General features: G+C 44.4%; 1 protein-coding gene across 1 annotated transcript in view; it reads left to right on the top strand.

The window, feature by feature from the left end:
• lrba (LPS-responsive vesicle trafficking, beach and anchor containing) overlaps positions 1-22,081 on the top strand; it is a 184,498-nt gene that overhangs the window by 4,704 nt on the left and 157,713 nt on the right. The window contains 7 exon segments of the mRNA XM_076996609.1: positions 15,236-15,467; positions 15,603-15,703; positions 16,735-16,830; positions 17,930-18,051; positions 19,198-19,324; positions 20,304-20,423; positions 21,870-22,016. Coding sequence (XP_076852724.1) covers positions 15,236-15,467; positions 15,603-15,703; positions 16,735-16,830; positions 17,930-18,051; positions 19,198-19,324; positions 20,304-20,423; positions 21,870-22,016 — 945 coding nt within the window.

Here is a 22,081-nt window from a genome sequence, read left to right as displayed (position 1 = left end):
CCGGATGCCTTAAATAGCAACGTCAGATCTGTCCCCTCTTGTGATAGTGTGACACACACACACACACACACGCGCTTCTTTGCTGATCTCTCCGCTGGCTCCCGTTACGTGAAGAGATGCACACCAAGCTGAGCTGATAAGCCTTTAAGAGTCTCTCGACTCTCAGCTGTCCTCACACACCACAGACAACGTCACTGTGCAGTACTCGAGGGAAATATTATGCAGCTCTTAAATAGTCTTTTGGGTAGGAATCATAATTACTGTCCTTAATAAATTATCAACACATTAGTAAACACTAATCTATAAATGCTTGCAAAAGGTTTATAAACGGTTTGGGTTGTGTGTTTTTTTATTTTACTCCACACTAAACTTAGCCTGGGACTCATCTTAGTGTTGTGTGTGTGTGTGTGTGTGTGTGTGTGTGTGTGTGTGTGTGTGTGTTGCTTAGGATATTCTTTGTCCTTTTGTGTGTGTGTCTGTGTGTGTGTGAGAGAGAGAGAGAGAGAGAGAAACTGAACTGATGAGTGAGCTTCCCTCTCTTTTTTCCCCATCTTACTTTATCCTGCGAACACTGGGACACTTGATCAGGCAGCAGTGCACCTAATGATTCCTTACAGCAGCCATAAACAACAGCACTGCTGCCTCTGAGGATGGTTCTCCCTGAGCCCTGTCTGGAGCTTTTAAGCCATTTCCAGATTGTTAAACCACAGTGCATTCAAGTTTCCTTTAAGTTAAATGTTGACTGATTAGGGCAAGCTCTCACATATTTTAAACGAAAGGCTGTAGTTTTTATGCGTTTCAGTGCCCTGTGTTCTGCAGCGTACTAAAATAACCTTCCTCTTCAATCACATTCTTCAACCACAACACTTAAACAAGCTTCTGCTCATCAAACCAATTTTTTTTTTATAAACGTGCAGGTTTTCAAAGGGAAAAACACAGAGCACAGAGTGTCTCTAAATCTTAAACCCATCGTTCAGGCACCAGTAGTCTCACATAAATATATAAATATATCTGCGCATGGAAATAAACCACATGTTTATTGCTCAGGACAGTAGTCTAATGTGAACTTTTTGACCAGAAGGTTTGTGTCAAGATCCACCTGTGAACCTCTGACCTCTGGAGCGTCGGAGTCAGGACGTTGAATTTCACTAACATGGCATCATCAGCATGGGATACATTATTCATGTTAGGGTATGATCCATCCCCTTTCATAGGTATTGCACCCTAAACTTAACATGTGATAGCACGTTAGCCTGTTGGCTCAGTGTCTTTTTCTCACTTCTCTAAATCTCCTTTCTATTTTATTCATCGTAAATATTTTGTAGTTATTTGCAAAATCTAAATATGAGATTATGGGAGCTTAGCTAGGTGCTCTAACGTAACTGATCTGTGTGCTGTTTACAGTTATTTTGTTGTGGTGATGTGTAACTGCTCCTCGTGTGTCACTCTGTGGTGATTGCGGTGCAGAATAAAATCTGATTAACTCGTGTTTTTCTTTTTTTCTTTCTTCTTCTTTGAGAGTCTGTGGGAATGACGTCACAGACACATGACATCACTCGCCACTAAACTGATGTTATGCTGTGAAAGACTGAGAGAGATAAATGTCTGTCTGTACGTGTGAACTCGTCATGTTTTTGTGCAAATTACACACGTGTGCGTGCGTGCATGTACTAGAGCATGTGCACACGTGTGTGTGTGTGTGTGTGTGTGTGTGTGTGTGTGTGTGTGAGAGAGAGAGAGAGAGAGAGAGATGGGTAGAGAGTCAGCCTTGAGGTGATCTAATGCCTGGTGATCTAATGCTTGGTGAAGCAGGATTTCACCGTGTTGAGTCAGACTGCTGTGCAGGGCCATGCTGATATCTCCCCTTAGTCTCCTGCTACACAAAAACATGCAAAGAGATTAAACACAATAGCCATGGTGGCCAAGGGCTGCTTTTTCCTTCTTAAATCACCAGTAGGACGATAACTGGTCTGAAAGGCAAAACGGATGATGGTGCAGGTTTATGAAGTTAACTGCAAAAAACCTTCTACAGTGTGATTGGACATTTTACAGTGTGATTGTGGTACATACCAGTACCGTACAAGTTTTCAAGCCCACTGTGATATGTCGTATTGATTTATAGATGCTGATCCTCAACGAGGTCAGTTAAATTGATATTGGTTTTATATATTGTCACAGAAATTACTGACTGAAAAATGTTGTTTGTTTGTTGTTTTTTGTTGAAGTCCTGTAGCTGTGTTTGTAGCTTCAAGTTTCTGCAGATGAAGGATATTATACTAACAAGGATAAAATTAGCTTACAGTTGTCTTCTGCCTGTGAATCATTAAAAAGGTTAACCTTTTCCAGACCTCCTTGTATGAAGTGCCACATGTCAGACTTTGAATCAGAAGGAAAACTGTGAAAAAGAAGACCACAAAGTGTTTTTTAAAAATTAGCATGTGTGTGTGCATAGATGCGCAAGCTATAAAAAATATTATCTGAATGTTTGGATATCCCAGGGTGCATTGTGGGATCAATTGTGAGGAAACTGACTCTGAATGGAATTCCCCAGCCTCAGTCTAGACCAAACCATCCTCAACACAGAGTAGCAGAGCAAGACAGGAGCTGATGAGGGACGATGGAGAGAGAGACCATCACTTTCATGAGCTACACAGTTCAGTGGCTCAGAATGAAACGCAGGCGCACCAGTCATCGGCATCAAAAGCTTCGTGTACGGCTGTATGGCTGGGGTTAGAAAGGGTGGCCATTACCGTAGAAAATCTGTCATTGAGGGATCTTCTGTGAAAGCATCAAAGGTTTTGCCAAAATGCATGCTGTGTGTGGTGTGCGGTTAACGCAGCCAATTTGGGAACAAGCCCAATCCCTACAGGGAGGTCAAAGGAAAAAAAGTGTCCAAGTCAAAGTCCAAAGTGTGGAGTTATTTGCAATTGCATCATTGAACTAACCTAGAGCCAATGTGCCAGGAAATGGGGGTGGAGGGTGATATCGATCCCAAACAGTATGGTAGAAACAGGTTTCATACGGGTGCTTGAAATATTTGAAAATGCTTGAATTTTAATGTTGTATTTTCCAGGTTTGAAAAGTGCTGGAATTTTTCTGTACTTCAAAATGCTTGAAATTGTAACTGTAAATTGTGTTACGTTACAAATACAGGCGAGAAATGTACTGCCTCTAGTAATTACAGTGCGAAACTTGAGAATGTGAAGACGTTAAAATTGTGCGTTGGAATCCACAGTTCTGGTTTTAATTTAAATTTTAATCCTGGATCTTGGAGACCTTGAGCATTCTCTGATTCTGTGAGGGAGAGTTTCAGTCTGCTCTGAGTACTCACTGTAGTAGGTACTTGTACTCTGAGTACTCACTGTAGTAGGTACTTGAACTCTGAGTACTCACTATAGTAGGTACTCATCATTATCAGCTATACATTCTGGCTCCACTGTCGTACACTGTACGTCTGCTGAATGACTATGTCATGACTGCCTTTAATAGACTTTAACACTTTAAAATCAATCTTTTCATGATTTTGTGAATGAAGATGTGTAGAACTACTTGGTGTGAAACTACTTAATTATAAAAGCACTGCTGTTGAAGTGGCACCTTCTGGTCTGTCTCTCTACACTTTTATGTTTGTACTTCTCTCTTTCTATCTCTATTTTCAGTCCTATTTTCTTCTACACTTGTTCCTTTTTTTATCATTCTCTTTTTTCTTTCGTTCTTTTTCCCTCTTTTGCTCCCAATAGGACTTCCCCATCCTTAAATGCCAGTTATTTATAACAAATCCCCCTGTGGGTAGTTGTGTAAAAATGCAGATATGTAGAGTAACTGTGTGGATCACAGTGTGACACACACACACACACACACACACCTTCAGTAATGGTTAGGGCTTAGCCAGACCTCTTATCGGTCCTGACAGTCGTGCAGAAATCTCCCAGCCTTTCCATCTCCTGCAGCGATTGGTAATTATCCATACAGTGCATCCTGATAGGCTGATCAGAGGGGCCTGTACTGCCTGCAGGGCTGCTGGCACTGTGTGTTATTGCACAGGCCCTCTGTATGCCCACTCAACTGATTTCTTTTTTCTTGAGGGGGGGGGGGGGTATTTTGTAGGACTTCCTCATCAATCTCCTTCAGTCCAACCACAGATGTTTGTTATTAGTCTCTTCTCAGCACCATGCATGCGAAGAATCAGAATTATATATCTTATTACAAATCAGATTTTCCGGTTATTCACGTTCATAAGGATATTGTTGAGGTCTGATTTAAAAGTGTCAAGACCACTTGGAAAGTATAAGAAATATGTGGAGCGATGTGTAAAGGCTTATTTTGGCTATTCAGAAGGTATAGCTGCTTTTATTTGGTTTTGACAATTGAAAACAATGTCTGTGTGCTTGGCACAAAAGTCACGTTATGTTTTTGTGCATCCAAACTAAATATATTGAATGTATGAGCATGTTGGATTCGCTCTGTGGTTCTCTGGTTGCATCTTTGCCCCTCCCGTCGTTAACACCACCATAGTGGGTGGAGCACCTCACAGTTAGTCAACACGGTGGGTGTAAGAACTGCACTCCATCCCTCTCTGGAAGTACTGATCTCAATCAGCCAGTTTTATTCGTTTCTCAGGGTTTAGAAGCGGTAAAATGTGAAATCTGGGTCAAGGGCACATGATATAAAAAGGTGGAGGTCGTGGTGAGGGGGGGGGGATTATTACCTCATTTAACTTTTGTTATTCCTGGAACCTCTGAATAAAGCCCTTGTAGCACAATCTGCAGAACAAGTTTTACTCTGGTTTTAAATGTCACAGGATGTTATTACCTTACTAGTGTCTTGCAGTCCAATGCACACACGTTGGAGGAGAATCAACGTGAACATTCACACACACATCAGTTGTGAGGGTTTGGACCGGTGTCCATCTTTTGTAGAGTGAACTTCTGTCACTATGGCACTGCCAGGAGAGGAGAGGGAGGAACTTGAAGGTGGACGTAGCTCACAGCCTGAGACAACACTGACACTATTGGTGGTACTGGAGTCCTGGTATTATGGCCCAGATCTGAACAGAAGAGTTACCTTTTCTGGATGCTTTCTAGATATTCATAGGCTCACTTGAGTTTAGCATTCATTTTGAATGGTTGGTAGGAGATGTATTCTCACATATATTTCTTGCACATTTAAATATTTGTAGTGAAATTCAATTACAGGCTGCATTAGTAAAATTCTAATACTGAAATGTATTATTGCAGTACTTAGTGTTCTATATTGCACTCTTATGTATTTAAGTACTTCTAGGACTATTATCTAGTAAATTACTATGTTATAGTACTTGTAGTGCTTTTGGATTGCAGTACTTGTAGTTATACTCAATAGTAATTTTTGAATACTTGGTAGTGTTGTAATGTCTGGAATGTCTTGATTTCCTTTGTACCTTTGTGACATTAATAGCTCACGCTTACATATTATTGGCTGAGTAGTAACACTATGTTTTTTGCCTGTGTTCATTTGCTTGTGTATGTAGCACTAATATGTTTTACTTTTATCCTGAGATGGAAGGTTGATTAGGTTCAGTAAATGTCTCTCCTCAGCACGATTCATCACGCATCTCAGCACCATATGTTGAAGCGTTGTCTCACTGGAGATTCATGAGTGAGTTTCTAAGGAGCTTGTATCTGCTCTCACCTTGTACGGCTTTGAAGTTATGGCAACGGAAGATGAACACCTTCGCGAAAGCAATGAATGTGTGTTCTGTGCTGAGGAGAGAGGCTTAATATAACACAATCTTCAGCGGCACCTTTTACTTCTGTCTGTAGTTTGAGTACTTCAAGATAGGTTAATTGTGCCCACTTCTAAGGCCCTTTCCAACCAATCAAAGAGCAGCAAGAGTAGCACTAAACTGCTATTCTAGAAGCACGACTGACCAATCATGCACCAGAGAACATAGAGCAGGACATAGAATGTTCTAGAACATTCCCAGCTCTCGTAGACAGGAAGTTCACACTAAGCAGATATCTTGATGTTTTTTCTTTGGTAATTATGGAACGGGCTGTGAAGCTGATTTCAGTTTGTTTGAAGTTATGACCTTGATCCTTGACACGAGAAGCAGTTTGGAAGTTTGTTGCATTGAGTTCTGGACAGTGCTCTAGCCAAAAGAATCAGAAGTCGGTAACCCAAGGAAACAGTTTGCTCTTTGTAAGCCATGCAGTCACCAGACTTCACTAGGTCATGATTGGATAAGAAATGGCCTTTGTGTAACAGAGAGAGAAATATGAATTTATGAATTACATTTATGAAGTACAGTGCTAGCTCAAAGCGCTGCTGCTGTTTGAAAGAATGACTGTAGCCCTAAGAACAGTGGTTCTCATTAAGCTCAATAATTCCAGTGTTGTTAACCCCACACCTCAACAGTTCCTACAAGGGAAACTGCATTGATGTAGTGGTAGTGGTGGAACGCAGAGACAGAGAGGAAACTTGGTCCGGTGCCCTTCGACACACACACACACACACACACACACACGCTCTCTCACGAAGCAGAGAACCCACTTCAAGACTTATCAGCAAAATAGAAACCAAAACACCCCCCCCCCCCCACCAAAAATAGCAAGGCAGGAATTCCTGTCAACTGAAGGATGTTTAGAGCTAGTTAAGAGGTTGAAACACACCTGAGATTTAGAGCTAGTTAAGAGGTTGAAACACACCTGAGATTTAGAGCTAGTTAAGAGGTTGAAACACACCTGAGATTTAGAGCTAGTTAAGAGGTTGAAACACACCTGAGATTTAGAGCTAGTTAAGAGGTTGAAACACACCTGAGATTTTGTGTTGTTTATGTTGCTCTTATTTGAGACATTACATGTTACTGTGTGGTCATAGTTAAAGCTGTGGCGATCTAAACTAAATCTGTAATAACTATTACAGCATCTCGAATACATATAATTATATTGGCCCATAAATGCGAAGGGCCTGTCAGAGACACGTCTGCCAAGTCGCATTTACAAACTGTACTGGGATCTGCCCTGCCTTTTGCGTTTTGTAATCGCCGTTAAGTGATAACGACAATAACTTTGTGCTGTCTTCAGCTGGCCCGGGACGGAAGTGACGATGCGTTTCGGGTAAACTTCATCTTTGCCCGTTTGCGTGCAGACACGCGACTCCCCGCTGTACCAGGTCTCACGCTTCCGTCTGCATGCAGAGCTGCGCTGTGGCCGCTTTGCAGAACGGCAGGAAATCTGTGTTTTCTGCGGGGAGGATTCAGACCGCGCCGCTCCACTCAGGGCGACGTTGCCTGTGTGTGAGTGACTCGCCGAGCTTCACCAGCACAACTTCCTGAGTTGTTTATTCCACTCATCAGAACAGCTACAGCTCTTAGCTTGGTCCCGGTTATGCAAAATTAATGCTGTTCCTGAGGTGTATGAGCCAGAGACTCGGGTGGCATTTGACCGTGCGTTTTAAAGTGCAAAATTTCGCCTTTAACTCAAGTCAAAGCTATTTTCTTCTACACTGTGTAAAACACATAGAGTTCACTGGTCACTTTATACCTGGTTTATTTCCCCTCAGAATGTGGTGGGGGTGGTGTCATCTAGATATATCAAGTCCCAAAAGCCCAAAGTAATCGAGTCATGAAAAGGGCTGCATCACAGGTCTGGCCTGGCACCACTCTGCATACACAGCATGGCATGGTCACACAGTCATAGACTCCATCATCAACCACGGACTTAACAGCTTTGTTGACAATTTTACTATCACTTGTTGCTGATTTACGTTAGAGTTAGTGTTTGTTAGTTGGTATATTCTATGCGGAAAGAGTTGGTCGAGTAATTAATTACAATTTATTGAAGAGTTGTAAGTAGAAGTCAGCTGAATCTCTGGTTCATATACTGCAGCAATGACATTTGGTTTTTAATTTTTTTAATTTGTTTATCGTGTCCAGTTCCACCCACTAGTAACCAGTTTGTCTCCCATTGCACAGTGGCACCAAGTTGGGAGAGTGAAGAGTCCTGTGTGCCTTCTTCTGTACGCATGTAACCACCACTACATCTCTTCAGCCCCTGAGCTCACTACGCATTCATTAAGTGAGGATATAGGAATATCTAACGTATATTTACAGTCACAACATCTGACATGGATTAGGTGTGGATTAGGCATCTGGATTCAGTGGGAGTTGCTTTTTTGTTCGAAAGCAGATGGTGAATAGATGTTGTACTTGCTTTATTAGATGTCACCGTACGTCAGAATTATTGCATTTTTACAGCCCCGTAGTGCAAAGGCAAATTCTGTTACCTGTTTGAGACACCGAGGACATGCAGTGGGGACACTGAAATTGCTATAAGGCCCTCTGAGAGAGAGAAGAATCTCTGTGAATTAACCACGCCGTAAGGAGCCTAAAGAGATCTGACTGAGGTGTGTGTGTGTGTGTGTGTGTGTGTGTGTGTGTGTGTGTGTGTGTGTGAAATCAGAACAAGCTGATATTATCTCCTTATGACATGAGCTAGATACAATGTGAATATTTTTAGACACGCAGACAGACACGCAGACAGACACGCAGACAGACACGCAGACAAACAGAATGCAACAATACCCACTTTATACCCATTAAACTGTTGTGCATAACTAAACCACCAAGCCCTCTAGTCAATCACAATAAACTGGTTTAATAATTACACAATGATATTAATATTCTTCCAGTAAGGTAGGCTTCTGGCTGCTTACTGTGTGTGAAGCCTTTCACATTCAAGAAACAGCTGGAAACAACATTTACAAAACACTTTATGTGGTGCCTTTACTGGTAGAGTTGCAGCTCAGACAGGAAGTGCATCTGCCCATTTCCTTTTCCTTACTACAATCCGTCCCAACACGAACCACTTCCTGTGTCCTTCTCCGACCTCACTTCCTTTGTAGCCTCTCCTTCAGCATCTGCCCCAAACCGAGACGTGATCAGGCCCACAAGACCCACAGCCAAAACGGAACGGGTGTGGTAAGCTTGTGAATCAGGGTTCTGTTCCAGCTGATAACACCGGGCCAGGTGCTGCACCGGGGTCGGTGCCAGTTCAGTAGCAGCTGAGCTCAGGAATCCCAGCATGCCGCTCTGCAGAACGGGAGGAGACGAAGGCTGAGGGAATGAACTGTGTGTACCTTCGTCTTCCTCAGAACACAACCTCCTCTCCCGAAGGAGGTGGGGGGGGGGCTCCAGTAACTACAATAGAGAGGTAGACCTTGTTTTTTTGGGGACTGAAGAAATTGAAGCAATTAGAGTACTATATTTAGAGGATGTGGATAAGAGACGTGAGGTTAGCCTAATAGCAGAGAGGTTATCTTTGACTCGAGCCTTCGCCTTACAATATGGAGGGAACCTTGGGGGCTTGATTGGCACAGTTCTGTCTCCTCGTCGTTCTGTGTAGGAGCAGTTGTGGTGTGTCTGTGTGCAGGAATCATTAATTCCACCATGTAATTAATGTGCCGAGTTCTCTGAAATCCAGGAACAAGTCTGATCAACAGGGCGGCAGTGAGACCACAGTTTTTATGCCACTCTGCTCATGGGTCTCCGCGCCATTTTTATGCCACTGTGCCCAGGGGTCACAGAGCCCATGACCTCTGCCCCCTTGACCCTGACTGATCCTCAGCCATCTGTGTGCGCAGTGGTCTGCATGACGCAGCGGAGGGCTGACACCTGTGCAGACACAGCCATTAAGATCTGTGTGTTCGATTTAGATTGGCCGGGTTTTTAAGTGGCACAGGACGTGAAGTGCAGATGTGCTTTTGCATTCATTCGAAATATGAAAATTGTTCCGTCGTGTATAACAAAATGTAATCTGTCTAATTATGTACGCTTGCATATATTTTCATCATTTCAGTGGTTCATCTATTGCGAGTATGCGGATGAGGACATGTTCCTAAGGATGAGAGATGCTTTATTCTCATTACAGTGGTTCTCATTACACTAGTTGAGTTTGGAGTGCTGTGTCTCGTATCACCCCCTCTCTATTGTTAACCTCCGAGCATCGCTCCATTCACAATGTCCCCACAGGTGTGTTGTGTGAACAGGTTAAGAGAGAACGTCTGGAATGGGAGGGTTTATCTAAACGTCTGGCTGTAAGCCGTTACGCTGTGACATTACACCCTGAAAAGGTGTCTCTGTAATCAAGAACCTAATTTATTCTCATTTAGGAAATGACCAAGTTTCTGTCAATTAGATCAGCTTGCTCTGAGCAGTGTGTGTTTGTGTGTGTTGAGGATGTGCGTTTGTGCGTGTCAGGGTTTGCATGTGTGCGGGCATGTGTGTCTGTCTGGTTGCGTTTCCTTAACAGACTTGAAATCGTGTTGTGAGCGATGCTAATTTAGCAAACTTTGTCACATCAGTCTTTTTATTCTGAAACATTTATTTCTTAATTCTGCACTTTTTGATAGAAGAATAGTCTTTTTTCCCCACTCTGGCTGCTAATCAGTGTTTTGTCAGTACAAAGGGTACTGCTAAAACTTGCGTAATAGTGGCAAATGAGAAGATTCTGATGCTGTCTCCTGAAGTCCTGAATATTTCTGACCTTTTTTCTCTCTGTCTGTCTGTCTTTTACTCTCTCTCTCTCTCTCTCTTTCCCTCCCTGTCACTCTCACTTTCTCTCTTTTTCTTCCACCCACCGTTCTCCTCTGATTCGCCTCTAATATCCTCATCCACTCTGTATTTCCACATGTACACTAGCACACTTTAACCATAATGAGCTCTTGCTGAAAGAGGAGATTTGTCTTTTTTTACTGCTACGTTGGCAGTAGATGGCTTATTTTATCTAGCTTTAAATAAAATCATTGTGACCTTTTGAGAACTTGCCAGAAGCCCCTAACTCTCAGATGGACAGCTGGATATCAGCTGGGTGAAGTGCTGAGACTCTGGCGATGTTGTCGAGATGTGTCCGGTGAAGAACAAAGTAACATACATTTGCGCAAATGCCCCTGTGGTCTTTAGCTCGTTCGTTTGTCAGAGGCTGGTGCGGTCAGATGTTGTCTGAGAGAGCCAGTCCTCTCCTGAGCTGTGCAGCAGCACAGGCAACGCTCGCTGTGTTCCAAGTGACTTCAGCCCTTTTATGAAACACTGTTTCGGCATAAATTGCTGCTTATGTTTTGTGCTTATTATGGTTTGTGTTTTGTCTGCTTCGTTATTGCGGTGTCAGAGCTCTGAGACTGTGTGTTTTATTTGGAGTTAACGTGTGTGTGTATGTGTGTGTGTGTGTGTGTGTGTGTGTGTGTGTGTGTGTGGCGCTTCTCCCTGGTCTCCTCTCACCATGGAGATGATAGAGGAGCCCTGGTTAGTGCAGCTACTCAGCAACGAGACCTGCTCAGCCATTATTAATTCACCATGTCCTCAGGGACGGGTGAGACACAGGGCTTAACTTCCACAAGAGGGATCCCATGACAGAGAGAGAGAGAGAGGGGGAGAGAGAGAGAGAGAGAGAGAAGTACAGCAGAGCTAGAGCTACTCTACCTCACCACCTGTACCCAACAATATAAACAATAATTATGTGACATGTTCTACTCCAGAGTCGAAACACTTCACCCAGAATATAAGACCCTGGAGGATAATCACTTACTGCAGATCTCCGAGAGAACACAGCCCACACTACTCACTACAAGATCTGTACAGACCGAGGGAAGAGACATCAGTGGTGCACCATGGTGCATGAGTATATATTACTCACTACAAGATCTGTACAGACCGAGGGAAGAGACATCAGTGATGCACCATGGTGCATGAGTATATATTACTCACTACAAGATCTGTACAGACCGAGGGAAGAGACATCAGTGATGCACCATGGTGCATGAGTATATATTACTCACTACAAGATCTGTACAGACCGAGGGAAGAGACATCAGTGGTGCACCATGGTGCATGAGTATATATTACTCACTACAAGATCTGTACAGACCGAGGGAAGAGACATCAGTGGTGCACCATGGTGCATGAGTATATATTACTCACTACAAGATCTGTACAGACCGAGGGAAGAGACATCAGTGGTGCACCATGGTGCATGAGTATATATTACTCACTACAAGATCTGTACAGACCGAGGGAAGAGACATCAGTGGTGCACCATGGTGCATGAGTATATATTACTCACTACAAGATCTGTACAGACCGAGGGAAGAGACATCAGTGATGCACCATGGTGCATGAGTATATATTACTCACTACAAGATCTGTACAGACCGAGGGAAGAGACATCAGTGGTGCACCATGGTGCATGAGTATATATTACTCACGACAAGATCTGTACAGACCGAGGGAAGAGACATCAGTGGTGCACCATGGTGCATGAGTATATATTACTCACGACAAGATCTGTACAGACCGAGGGAAGAGACATCAGTGATGCACCATGGTGCATGAGTATATATTACTCACTACAAGATCTGTACAGACCGAGGGAAGAGACATCAGTGGTGCACCATGGTGCATGAGTATATATTACTCACTACAAGATCTGTACAGACCGAGGGAAGAGACATCAGTGGTGCACCATGGTGCATGAGTATATATTACTCACTACAAGATCTGTACAGACCGAGGGAAGAGACATCAGTGATGCACCATGGTGCATGAGTATATATTACTCACTACAAGATCTGTACAGACCGAGGGAAGAGACATCAGTGGTGCACCATGGTGCATGAGTATATATTACTCACTGCAGTACAGTTTATGTACGATCTATGTATACACTGTACAGGGTGTAAATTGTATACGCTGCTATTTAATGTTCTGTTCGTCTGTGTTTGTCAGCATGTTACTTCTGTTTATCTGTAAGCGCTTTGGCAATACAATGAGATTTTGACATGCAAATAAAGCTGATTTATACTGAAAGATATTAAATTCAGAGGGGATGGAGAAGGAGAAAGAAGGAGGAGATAAGAGGGGGAGTGAGTGTGAAGGGTGAGAGAAAGGGTAAGTGATGGGGAGGAAGTGAGGGACAGAGGGAGGGAGAGAAGTAGTGAGGGAGGGACTGCGGGAGGGAGGAAGTGAGGATGGATAGAAATGATTGAAGGAGGGAGTGAATAAGTGAGGAAACGAGGTAGGGAGGGAGCTCCATTTAGCAATTATTATTCATTAAATGATCACAGCAGGTTGTGCAAACCTGAAGTGGAAGATTGGTCATTTCACTCCATTATGTCCAGAATAGCAAGTGTGTAGAAGACGACACACACTTAAATAACCAAGCAAGTCCTGCTACAGGTTCATGTTTTGGTTTTGGTAAATGTGATGTGAAAGACCCGAGGGTTTGTTCTCCTTTTTGATGGCGATATCTTAAACCATGTAGACTGCTGTGAGAGCGTTGATTAATGAGTTTGGGATTAGGGCCTTCTGTAGATCAAGGACTGTAAACTCTTAGGTTTTGGTGACAATCATCCTTCAAAGTTGGTTAAAATAGCAGAAACAAAACTTTCCTAAACACACGCAAATGACCAACAACCCTCTCTTGACCAACACACACACACACACACAATCGTCCAGGGTTATTTTGTTTGCTGAAGGAAAAACGTGACATCTTTCCCCCTCTCTTCATCTCTGGACTGATCCAGAGTCAGTGGCCTTCCCATGTGTCCTATAGAGTTTCTCTGCATTTCATTATCAGCCGTTCTCCCCAGGTCAGTAGGAGTGCTTTAGATTGCTTTAACATTGCGTGACCTCTGTTCCGCTCTTGTGTAGAGAGCTCTGATAGGATCCTGACACCAACGCTCCTGTCTTCAGTCTGGGGGACAGTTATGGATTTGTGACTTGCAGACTCTGTCACGTCCATTAATCTCTCCATGGTGGACTGAGATCCACTGGAGGAGCAGAACCAGACCAATCCCACAATGCAAATGGGCAGCACAGTGACATGATAGGAATGGGTGGAGTTGATTGATGCTGAGAGGCGTGTGTGTGTGTGTGTGTATGGGTGGGTGTCCAAATGTGATTGTACATAGGAACATGAATGTATGTTTATGTGTATGCACGGAGTGTGTGTGTGTGTGTGTGTCCTTGTCCTGTGTGTCTGATGGGGGACGACTGTCCTTTAATCTTTTGTGGTTTATTTTGACATCAGTCTGCTGCCTCCATCACTGTGTTTCATTGTCTGTGTCTTGTTAAATGGCTCCATCCTTCTGGTGTCATTGTGACTTTTGGTGTCGTGGTGAGATATCTGTCCACCTCTACAATATTAATTCAGACTTATGCTTTGTTATTGCTCTTATCTTCTGCATTATTGAAGAGTTTAATAATAAAAACGTCCCGGGAGCCATTACATGATGACTGATCGACTCGTTTTATGGCCCATCCGATTTATTCCCAGACACAAAAGACATTTATTTGCAGTCCTAAGAGGGCCACCGTCCCCATCTGATTAGACTGGCACGCCACACATGGTACACGCGGTACACACACAACACATGGAACGAACACGGCCTCAGTGACATTCCAGGCCTTATTTCTGCTGTCTGTCTCTCTCTCTCTCTCTCTCTCTCTCTTTCTCCCCTTCCCTCTGTATGTGATGTCATAGTCTGAAGGTTAAGTCTGGCATGTGCGGTTGCCGTAGTGACAAGTGATTGACAGCTGTGAATAGCGCAGGTATGTCGCACCCTGGCCGAGTAATAGAGGTCAAAGGTCAGATCTGTTGTACTAAATGGAGAGTACTTGTATTTAGTATCCTACTACATACTTGAGTATGTAATTGTATTTAGTAACCTAGCCACAGAGAATCTTTTAAGATTAGATTAGAAGATGAGTCAAAAAGGTTTTGATCGAATTACAGGTTGAAGACGTACCAATCCAGATTAACACTGGTGTTGATCGAATTACAGGTTGAAGACGTACCAATCCAGATTAACACTGGTGACACTGGTGCAAGTTTAGCCAGTTCATTTCTTTTATTTTATATTATTCTGTCTATAATGTATGCTGAGATCAAGCAGTGTGCTAAATTCTCACCCTGTTTGAAGTCACATCAATGTTTTTTGGCATTTCCTCCTTCTCCTTCTCTCTCCCTAGCTCTCTCTCTCCTTCTCTCACTCTTTCTCTCACTCTCTCTAGCTTGCTCTCTCCTTCTCTCACTCTCTTTCTGTAAACAACTGATGACTTTTTAACCCGTTATGACATGTAGCTTTTTTCTGGTGGTGAGGTATTAACACTCTTACACCTGTGTGGCCTACAGCCCCAGGTAGAAGGTGTGTTTTTGAGATGTCCCTAACCTGCTCTGTTCCTCTCTCCTCCCTCCCTGTCCAGCTGGTCGGTGGGCAGTTTGACCTGGAGATGAACTTCATCATCCAGGAGTCGGAGAGCGTGGTGTGCATGGTGGAGCTCCTGGACAAGAGCGAGGCCACGTGCCAGGCCGAGGTGTGGAGCATCTTCACCGCCGTGCTGAGGAAGAGCGTGAGGAACCTGCAGGCCTGCACAGACGTGGGTCTGATCCAGCTCGTCCTGCAGCGCGTAGACAAGACCGACAGCATCGTGGCAGGTCAGGCCAACGCCAAACTCGCTCTGCAGTTAGAATTGGCCGCATCATTACATAATGAGAGAGGGCGGAGTCTCATGTCTCTGTTGTCCCCGCCCCCACCCCTCTGTCCTGTGTGGTCTTCTCCCCATATTGCAGACCTGCTCGTGGACATGCTGGGAGTTCTGGCCAGTTACAGCATCACAGTGAAGGAACTGAAACTCTTCTTCAGTAAGCTGCAAGGAGATAAAGACCAGTGGGTACGACTGCCACGCCCCTACCCTGTCTATGCCACGCCCCTACCCTGTCTATGCCACGCCCCTACCCTGTCTATGCCACGCCCCTACCCCTCCTTCTACTCATCTGCTGGAAAGAGCTCAAACACCCCTTTTCTGTTTTTCACATTTAAAATTAAGAGTCTTTTTTCTGTGAGGAAAGGACATTTTACTCTATGCTAAATAAAAACAAATTCCAGCTCTGCCCCTGTAGTTCATTGGTAATCTTTAAATATTCAACACTGACTCAGAAGCTGACTGGAAGTTTGTTATTAAATATTCATGAGACAGGTACACAGCTGCGGGAAAAAAAAAGTTCTTAAACTTTGAGCTTTAGTGATGCAGGGGAAATGGGGAGTGGTTTGATGTATTGGCCAGTAGGTTTAACATTAGTGCCCAGAGAATGCCTGGGGTGCGGGGGTGAGGGAGAGACACCATTGATCACATCACACAATCAAGCTGTCAGAGGAGGCGGAGAGAGTGCATGGTGATTTTCTCTGGACGGCAGAACCTTGAGGCGTACGGCTCCGGTGGTGATGAATGTACTGGTGGAGATGCTCTCAGCACTCATCACTCTCATTCACACGGCACCTCACAGAAGAGGAGCCGTGGAGCGTGTGTGTGTGTGTGTGTGTGTGTGTGTGTGTGTGTGTGTGTGTGTGTGTGTGTGTGTGTGTGCTGGAAGAAGGGGAAAACAGTCGTCTTAGGCGAAGTCACATTGGTCTGAATTATGCATGAATAAAGTTTTGTCCACGTTTGTCCTTTTTCTGCTGCTATGAAGAGGACAGCTCGGCTGAGCGTAGAATCAAGATGTTGGATTTGTGACGTTTACGTCCTGTTATCCTGGCATTTGAGTTTCTTGGCATTTGTTTTTTTAAGTCTAGAACAGTGAGAATAAGCAAAACCAAAACATTGTAGGTTTTCTGACTATGTGTGTGTGTGTGTGTGTGTGTGTGTGTGTGTGTGTGTGTGTGTGTGTGTGTGTGTGTGTGTGTGTGTGTGTGTGTGTCCTCCAGCCTCCCCATGCTGTGAAGCTGCTGTCTGTGCTGAAGTCCATGGCCCACCGCACCGGTCCTGACGCCTTCTTCACGTTCCCAGGGAAGAGTGCTGCTGTGAGTACATGAACCTGGACCTTTCACCTTTAACCTTTCGATTCTTGCTCGCACGTGCCAGTTGCCATGACGCCAGGCTGGACTTGTTGTAGATGATGTGTTCTAAACGACACACGATTGTATTTGTTCCAGAAGATCTAGCTGAAATTGAATTAGCAGAAAATGCTTCCGTGGGAAATGCAAAAACGTGTGCAAACACGCATACACCAAACTGACTGGCCTGGCCACACCCTCTCTGAGCTGATGCTTTGCCCTGTCTAGCTTTAAAGGAGCAACTTATTCTGGCTTTGGCTGAAGGTCTGGTCCACACCTGGGGAAAAAACCATCATCACTGGAGTCCTGGTGTGGCGGACTAAGATAAATCTGTGTTTCAGGTTTTATGAAGCCTATGCACATAGCCCAGTGTTTAGCAGTGGAGTTAAAGCAAGGCAACGGCTTAATGTAAGATGGTGTGTTTCCAGTGCAGTTAGCTGTTTGCTCTATGATAAGAACAGATGGTGCCTTGTGCAGGACTTATTACTGGGACATTTGATTTAGGTGCATTACTTTTATTGTAAGCATTTAGGTGGAGATCTGCAGGCATATGTGAATCGTTCTGATTGGTTAACTTCATCTCAGGATTGTAATCTGAGGGACGTTTTAAAAGAGGACCAAGAAAAAGAATTCACCCTTCCCTTTTCCGCTCTAATTCATTTTATGAGGCAGGAAGACCTGAACACACAGACACACACAAAAAAATACTCACTCACTCACTCACTCACTCACTCACTCACTCACTCACAGGAACACACAGTAGATAAAGACACATCCTGCCAAATACAATATCTCAGTCATTACTCTTGAAACAAAGTACAAATATGAAATCCATACAAATATATATATATATATATATATATATATATATATATATATATATATATATATATATATATATATATATATATATATAAATTCTGATGTTTGTATGGCAGGTCAATGTATGTGATCCTCTGTCTGTATGGTAGGCTGCTTTAAGTGATCTGTCTGTATGGTAGGCTGCTTTAAGTGATCTGCTCTCTGTATTTTAAGCTTGTGCGTGCGATCTGGCGTCTTTTTCCAGGCGATCGCACTGCCGCCCATCGCAAAGTGGCCGTACCAGAACGGCTTCACCTTCCACACCTGGCTCCGTATGGACCCCATCAACAACATCAACGTGGACAAGGACAAGCCTTACCTGTACTGGTGGGTCACACCCACGCACAGCCCAGCACGGCTGCACTGCCAGGGCCCCGTAGCCCCCCCCCCCTTCCCCACACCCCCCCGTGCCTGGGTCTGACATGCCAAGCTCCAGTGGAGATGGTTGGGAGGGGGAGCTGCCATTTTGTGTAATCATAAAAGCGTTTGATGAATTCAGTGTCATGGAGGAGATGAGATTTGGCTGAACAAATGTGCAAGTGAAATTTGTGCTCCATCATTTGCACTCCTTTATTTCTTATTCCCTCTTTCACACTCCTTTATTTATTCTTTTTAAGTTCTGCCTTCCATGTCTCATATTCTCTCAGATCACATAGGCGCTCTCTCTCTCTCTCTCTCTCTCTCTCTCATTCTCTCACTGTCTCTCTGTCTGTCTGTCTGTCTCTCTCTCTCGCTCTCTTTCTACCTCATTCTCTCTGCCTGTCTCTCTCTCTGTCTCCCTCATTCTCTCACTCTCTCTCTCTGCCTCTCTCTCTCTCTCCCCCATTTCTCTCTCTCTCTCTCTCTCTCTCTCTCTCTCTCTCTCTCTCTCTCTCTCTCTCTCCCCCCCCTCTCTCTCTCTCCAAGGCCTCTGTAGTGCCCCATTTTCATTTCATAATTAATTTCTGTCAGAATCTCATTTCAGCGTCAGGGGCTGCCTGGTCTTACCTAAACGATAATTGAGCTTCTAAAACAACTGCGGTCAGAGCGGCTGCCGGCTTAGCGGCGGTTTAAATGGGGATTAGCTGCGTAAATCACCAGACAGCTCGGTCCGTGCAGGAAGCCTGGGGCCACTGCCACACTGATGGCTGGGGATGCTTCCACAGTGCAGGTTCACACTCTCACTGGGGGGTTTACAGTTAATGCGTATGCTAGAGAGTGGAGCAACCTCCTTCAGTCCTTACTAACACAAAGATACCCATCCTGCAGTATCTCTTGCTCCTCCTTTCTCGCTGCACTCTTTCGCTATCCCTCTGCCTTTTCTGTCTTGCACTCTCTCTCTCTCTCTCTCTCTCTCTCTCTCTCTCTCACTGTCTTTCTCCCTCATAAGCAAGATTATTAATAAAATGATAATGTGTCCGATTCTTATTGGTCCTTCTTCTCTCCTCCCCTCTCTCCTTCTCTCCTCTCTTCTCTTCTCCTCCCCTCCCCCAGTTTTCGCACAAGTAAAGGCTTGGGGTATTCAGCTCACTTTGTGGGTGGCTGCCTGATCGTGACGTCGTTGAAGTCCAAAGGGAAAGGCTTTCAGCACTGCGTCAAGTATGACTTCAAGCCTCAGAAGGTAAAGTGGCTTCCCTTCAGGTTCAGTAATGGTCAGTAATTAAATCTCAGGTCATCCCCTGATTTCTGTCCCCTCCCCCAAATTGGCAAGCATTCATTTTAAGTAGTGTTGGTGTAAGTCAGAGGTGAAACAATGATCGATCAGGGAAATATTGTGTCCGAACTCTGGAATTTACTATAAAGTTGTATTTTAGACTCCATCAGAGAATCCCAAGGCAATTCCCTTTTCTGTCACATCTTAGATTGCTAATTTGAACCAACTTGAACCAGACCAACTTGATCCTGGTTTTCTCCCAGTTAGCCCCTTCAGAGATAAGCTTGCTGTTTGGATATGCTACTTGACGGTGGGTGTGGCTTTTTGTGTGAGTCAGAGCTGACAGAGTCTGTGGAGAGGGGAGTCTTATGTCTGCGATTATTTGATTAGACCGTCACAATGAGAGAGCTTCCCCTGGGCCTCTCCTCACAATCAAACAAAAAGCCTCACTCTATAATTCATATAATTCTCTACTGTGACCCAGACGAACACCTGATCTCATTTCTAAACTGTGACATTATGCCAGAGGAAAGTGGTGTGCGGTCCCAACGCAGTAGCCGAGCAGGAGCTAACGCAGCTCGGATTCGTCTCCCCAGGCCCTGCGCCCATGTGACCGCTACAGTGTTAGAGGCAGACAGCATGGGTCTATTTCAGGCTCAATCCCCTTCCCTCCAGAGAGATCTTATCTCAGGGACAACCGCCTTCACTGAGTTTTTTAATCATTAAATGGGAATTTTAAAAGCTAAAGTAGGTGCGATCGTGGCCCTAGGGGGAAACGTCGGAGACCTGTTGGCAGCAGGCGATAGAGAAAAGAATCTGGAAACATGAGTCACAGTTAAAGATGTGTTGGGGTTTGGTGTATCTGTAGGGGCAGAGGGGATTGTATTGGTAATGTGTGTGTGTGTGTGTGTGTGTGTGTGTGTGTGTGTGTGTGTGTGTGTTGCAGTGGTACATGGTTACCATAGTGCACATCTACAATCGTTGGAAGAACAGCGAAATCAGCTGCTACGTTAACGGAGAGCTGGCGTCATATGGAGAAATCACCTGGTTTGTCAACACCAGCGATGTAAGTTTCGTCAAACACCGTTCACTAAACGTCATTTCCTCGCTGACATCTTATAATTAAACAAAAATAATTGGGTCTCTGTGTTGTAAATGTGTCCAGAATTTGCCCTTTTTTATATCTTTATTACTAATGCATTTCTGCTAATTCTGTCCTGCATTGTTAGTGTTGCCCCTGCACACTTAAAAAACTTTTTAAACCCTGCATGCAGGATTTCAATTGGTTTCTACTCCCATTTGCGGAGTCCCTGTTGAATAAGGGTGCCCCTCACCACACAGCCGTACAGGGTTCTGGCGCGTGGGGGGGGGGGGGCTCTCGCGCATGGTGGCACTCTCTCCTACCCAGTGACTGTAAGCCTGGCAAACTGCTCTTGGCGTTCCTCGTGTGCATGTTAGACGTGTCAGCCCTTTGGAGATGATGTGCAGGAGAGAGGCAGTCATGTGGCTGGGGTTGCCATGTTGAGATAACCATCCCTTCACTCTGTTGGATTGACATAATCGTTTACTATGCCGCTTGTATTGTTGAATTTTTTTTATTTTTTTGCTTGTTTTGTTGAACATTAATGGCACACACACACACACACACACACACACACACACACACACACACACACACAGAGCAATACCGCATGCAGATAGGTGCGTGCTCAGATAGTGTTGGGTGTCATCATGTGGAAAACAAGCTGTTGTGTGAAACGAGTGGCCCAGTGCTCACGCTGCAGAGGGGATCAGACACGGACCGAGTCCACTCAGGATGATCTCATTACCAGACCAGACCACTAAACACACCATGCTGCTGTCCTAACTGACATCGCAGCACTTTCTTGCTTGTCTCTTGAAAATTGTGTGTTGTTTTTTTTTTTTTTTGTATCAAACTGGAGCCCTTATTGTAAGGAGTAATTTGTCATCACTTTGAGTTGCATGCATGTATGAAAAGTGCTATACAGGTGCTATAATAATAAAGATTATTATTATTATATTATTATCAGAATTGTCAGTGTAGTTGTGCCATAAAAAAATTTCAGTAAATATCTTTATTTTCCTGCCCCCATCACGTTTTCCCACATTTGGCAGGACGAACTTATTGATGCTGTTATTGAACTTAGAGTTCCAATCATGTTACGGAGGGAGATGAATGTGGCATTAGGAGTCTTGCCCTGAGCCTCTTATTGTGATCGCATACAGCACCTTCCTTAATGTGCCAGATGTTTCTTGCCAAACTCGATGAAATGCGTTTCATAGCCAAAGCTAGTCTGCACTCCTGGTGTCCACAGAAAAGCAGTTCTGAGGGTGTGTGTGTGAGGGGTGTTTCATCGACCCATCGCTTCATATAATGGCGTCTGTATCAGCAGGGGTGCATGGTTGAGCACTCCGTCAGGTGCTGGTGGCCGGGTTGAGCTGCACAGGAAATGACCTTTAATAATGACCTAGCATCCCCCTCTTCCTGCAGACGTTTGATAAGTGCTTCCTGGGCTCGTCGGAGACAGCGGACGCCAACCGGGTCTTCTGTGGCCAGATGGGCGCGGTGTATCTGTTCAGTGAAGCTCTCAGTGCTGCCCAGATCCTCGCCATCTTTCAACTCGGCGCTGGATACAAGGTGAAGACACCACCCCGGCGTTTAGAGCGCCCCCTGCAGTCAAGCTGCACCTCGGCTGACCAATC

This window comes from Brachyhypopomus gauderio, chromosome 1 (assembly GCF_052324685.1).
Source record: "Brachyhypopomus gauderio isolate BG-103 chromosome 1, BGAUD_0.2, whole genome shotgun sequence".
NCBI classification, from domain to species: domain Eukaryota; kingdom Metazoa; phylum Chordata; class Actinopteri; order Gymnotiformes; family Hypopomidae; genus Brachyhypopomus; species Brachyhypopomus gauderio.
The sequence above is the reverse complement of the archived record's forward strand: the minus strand, read 5'-3'. Positions and strand labels throughout refer to the sequence as shown.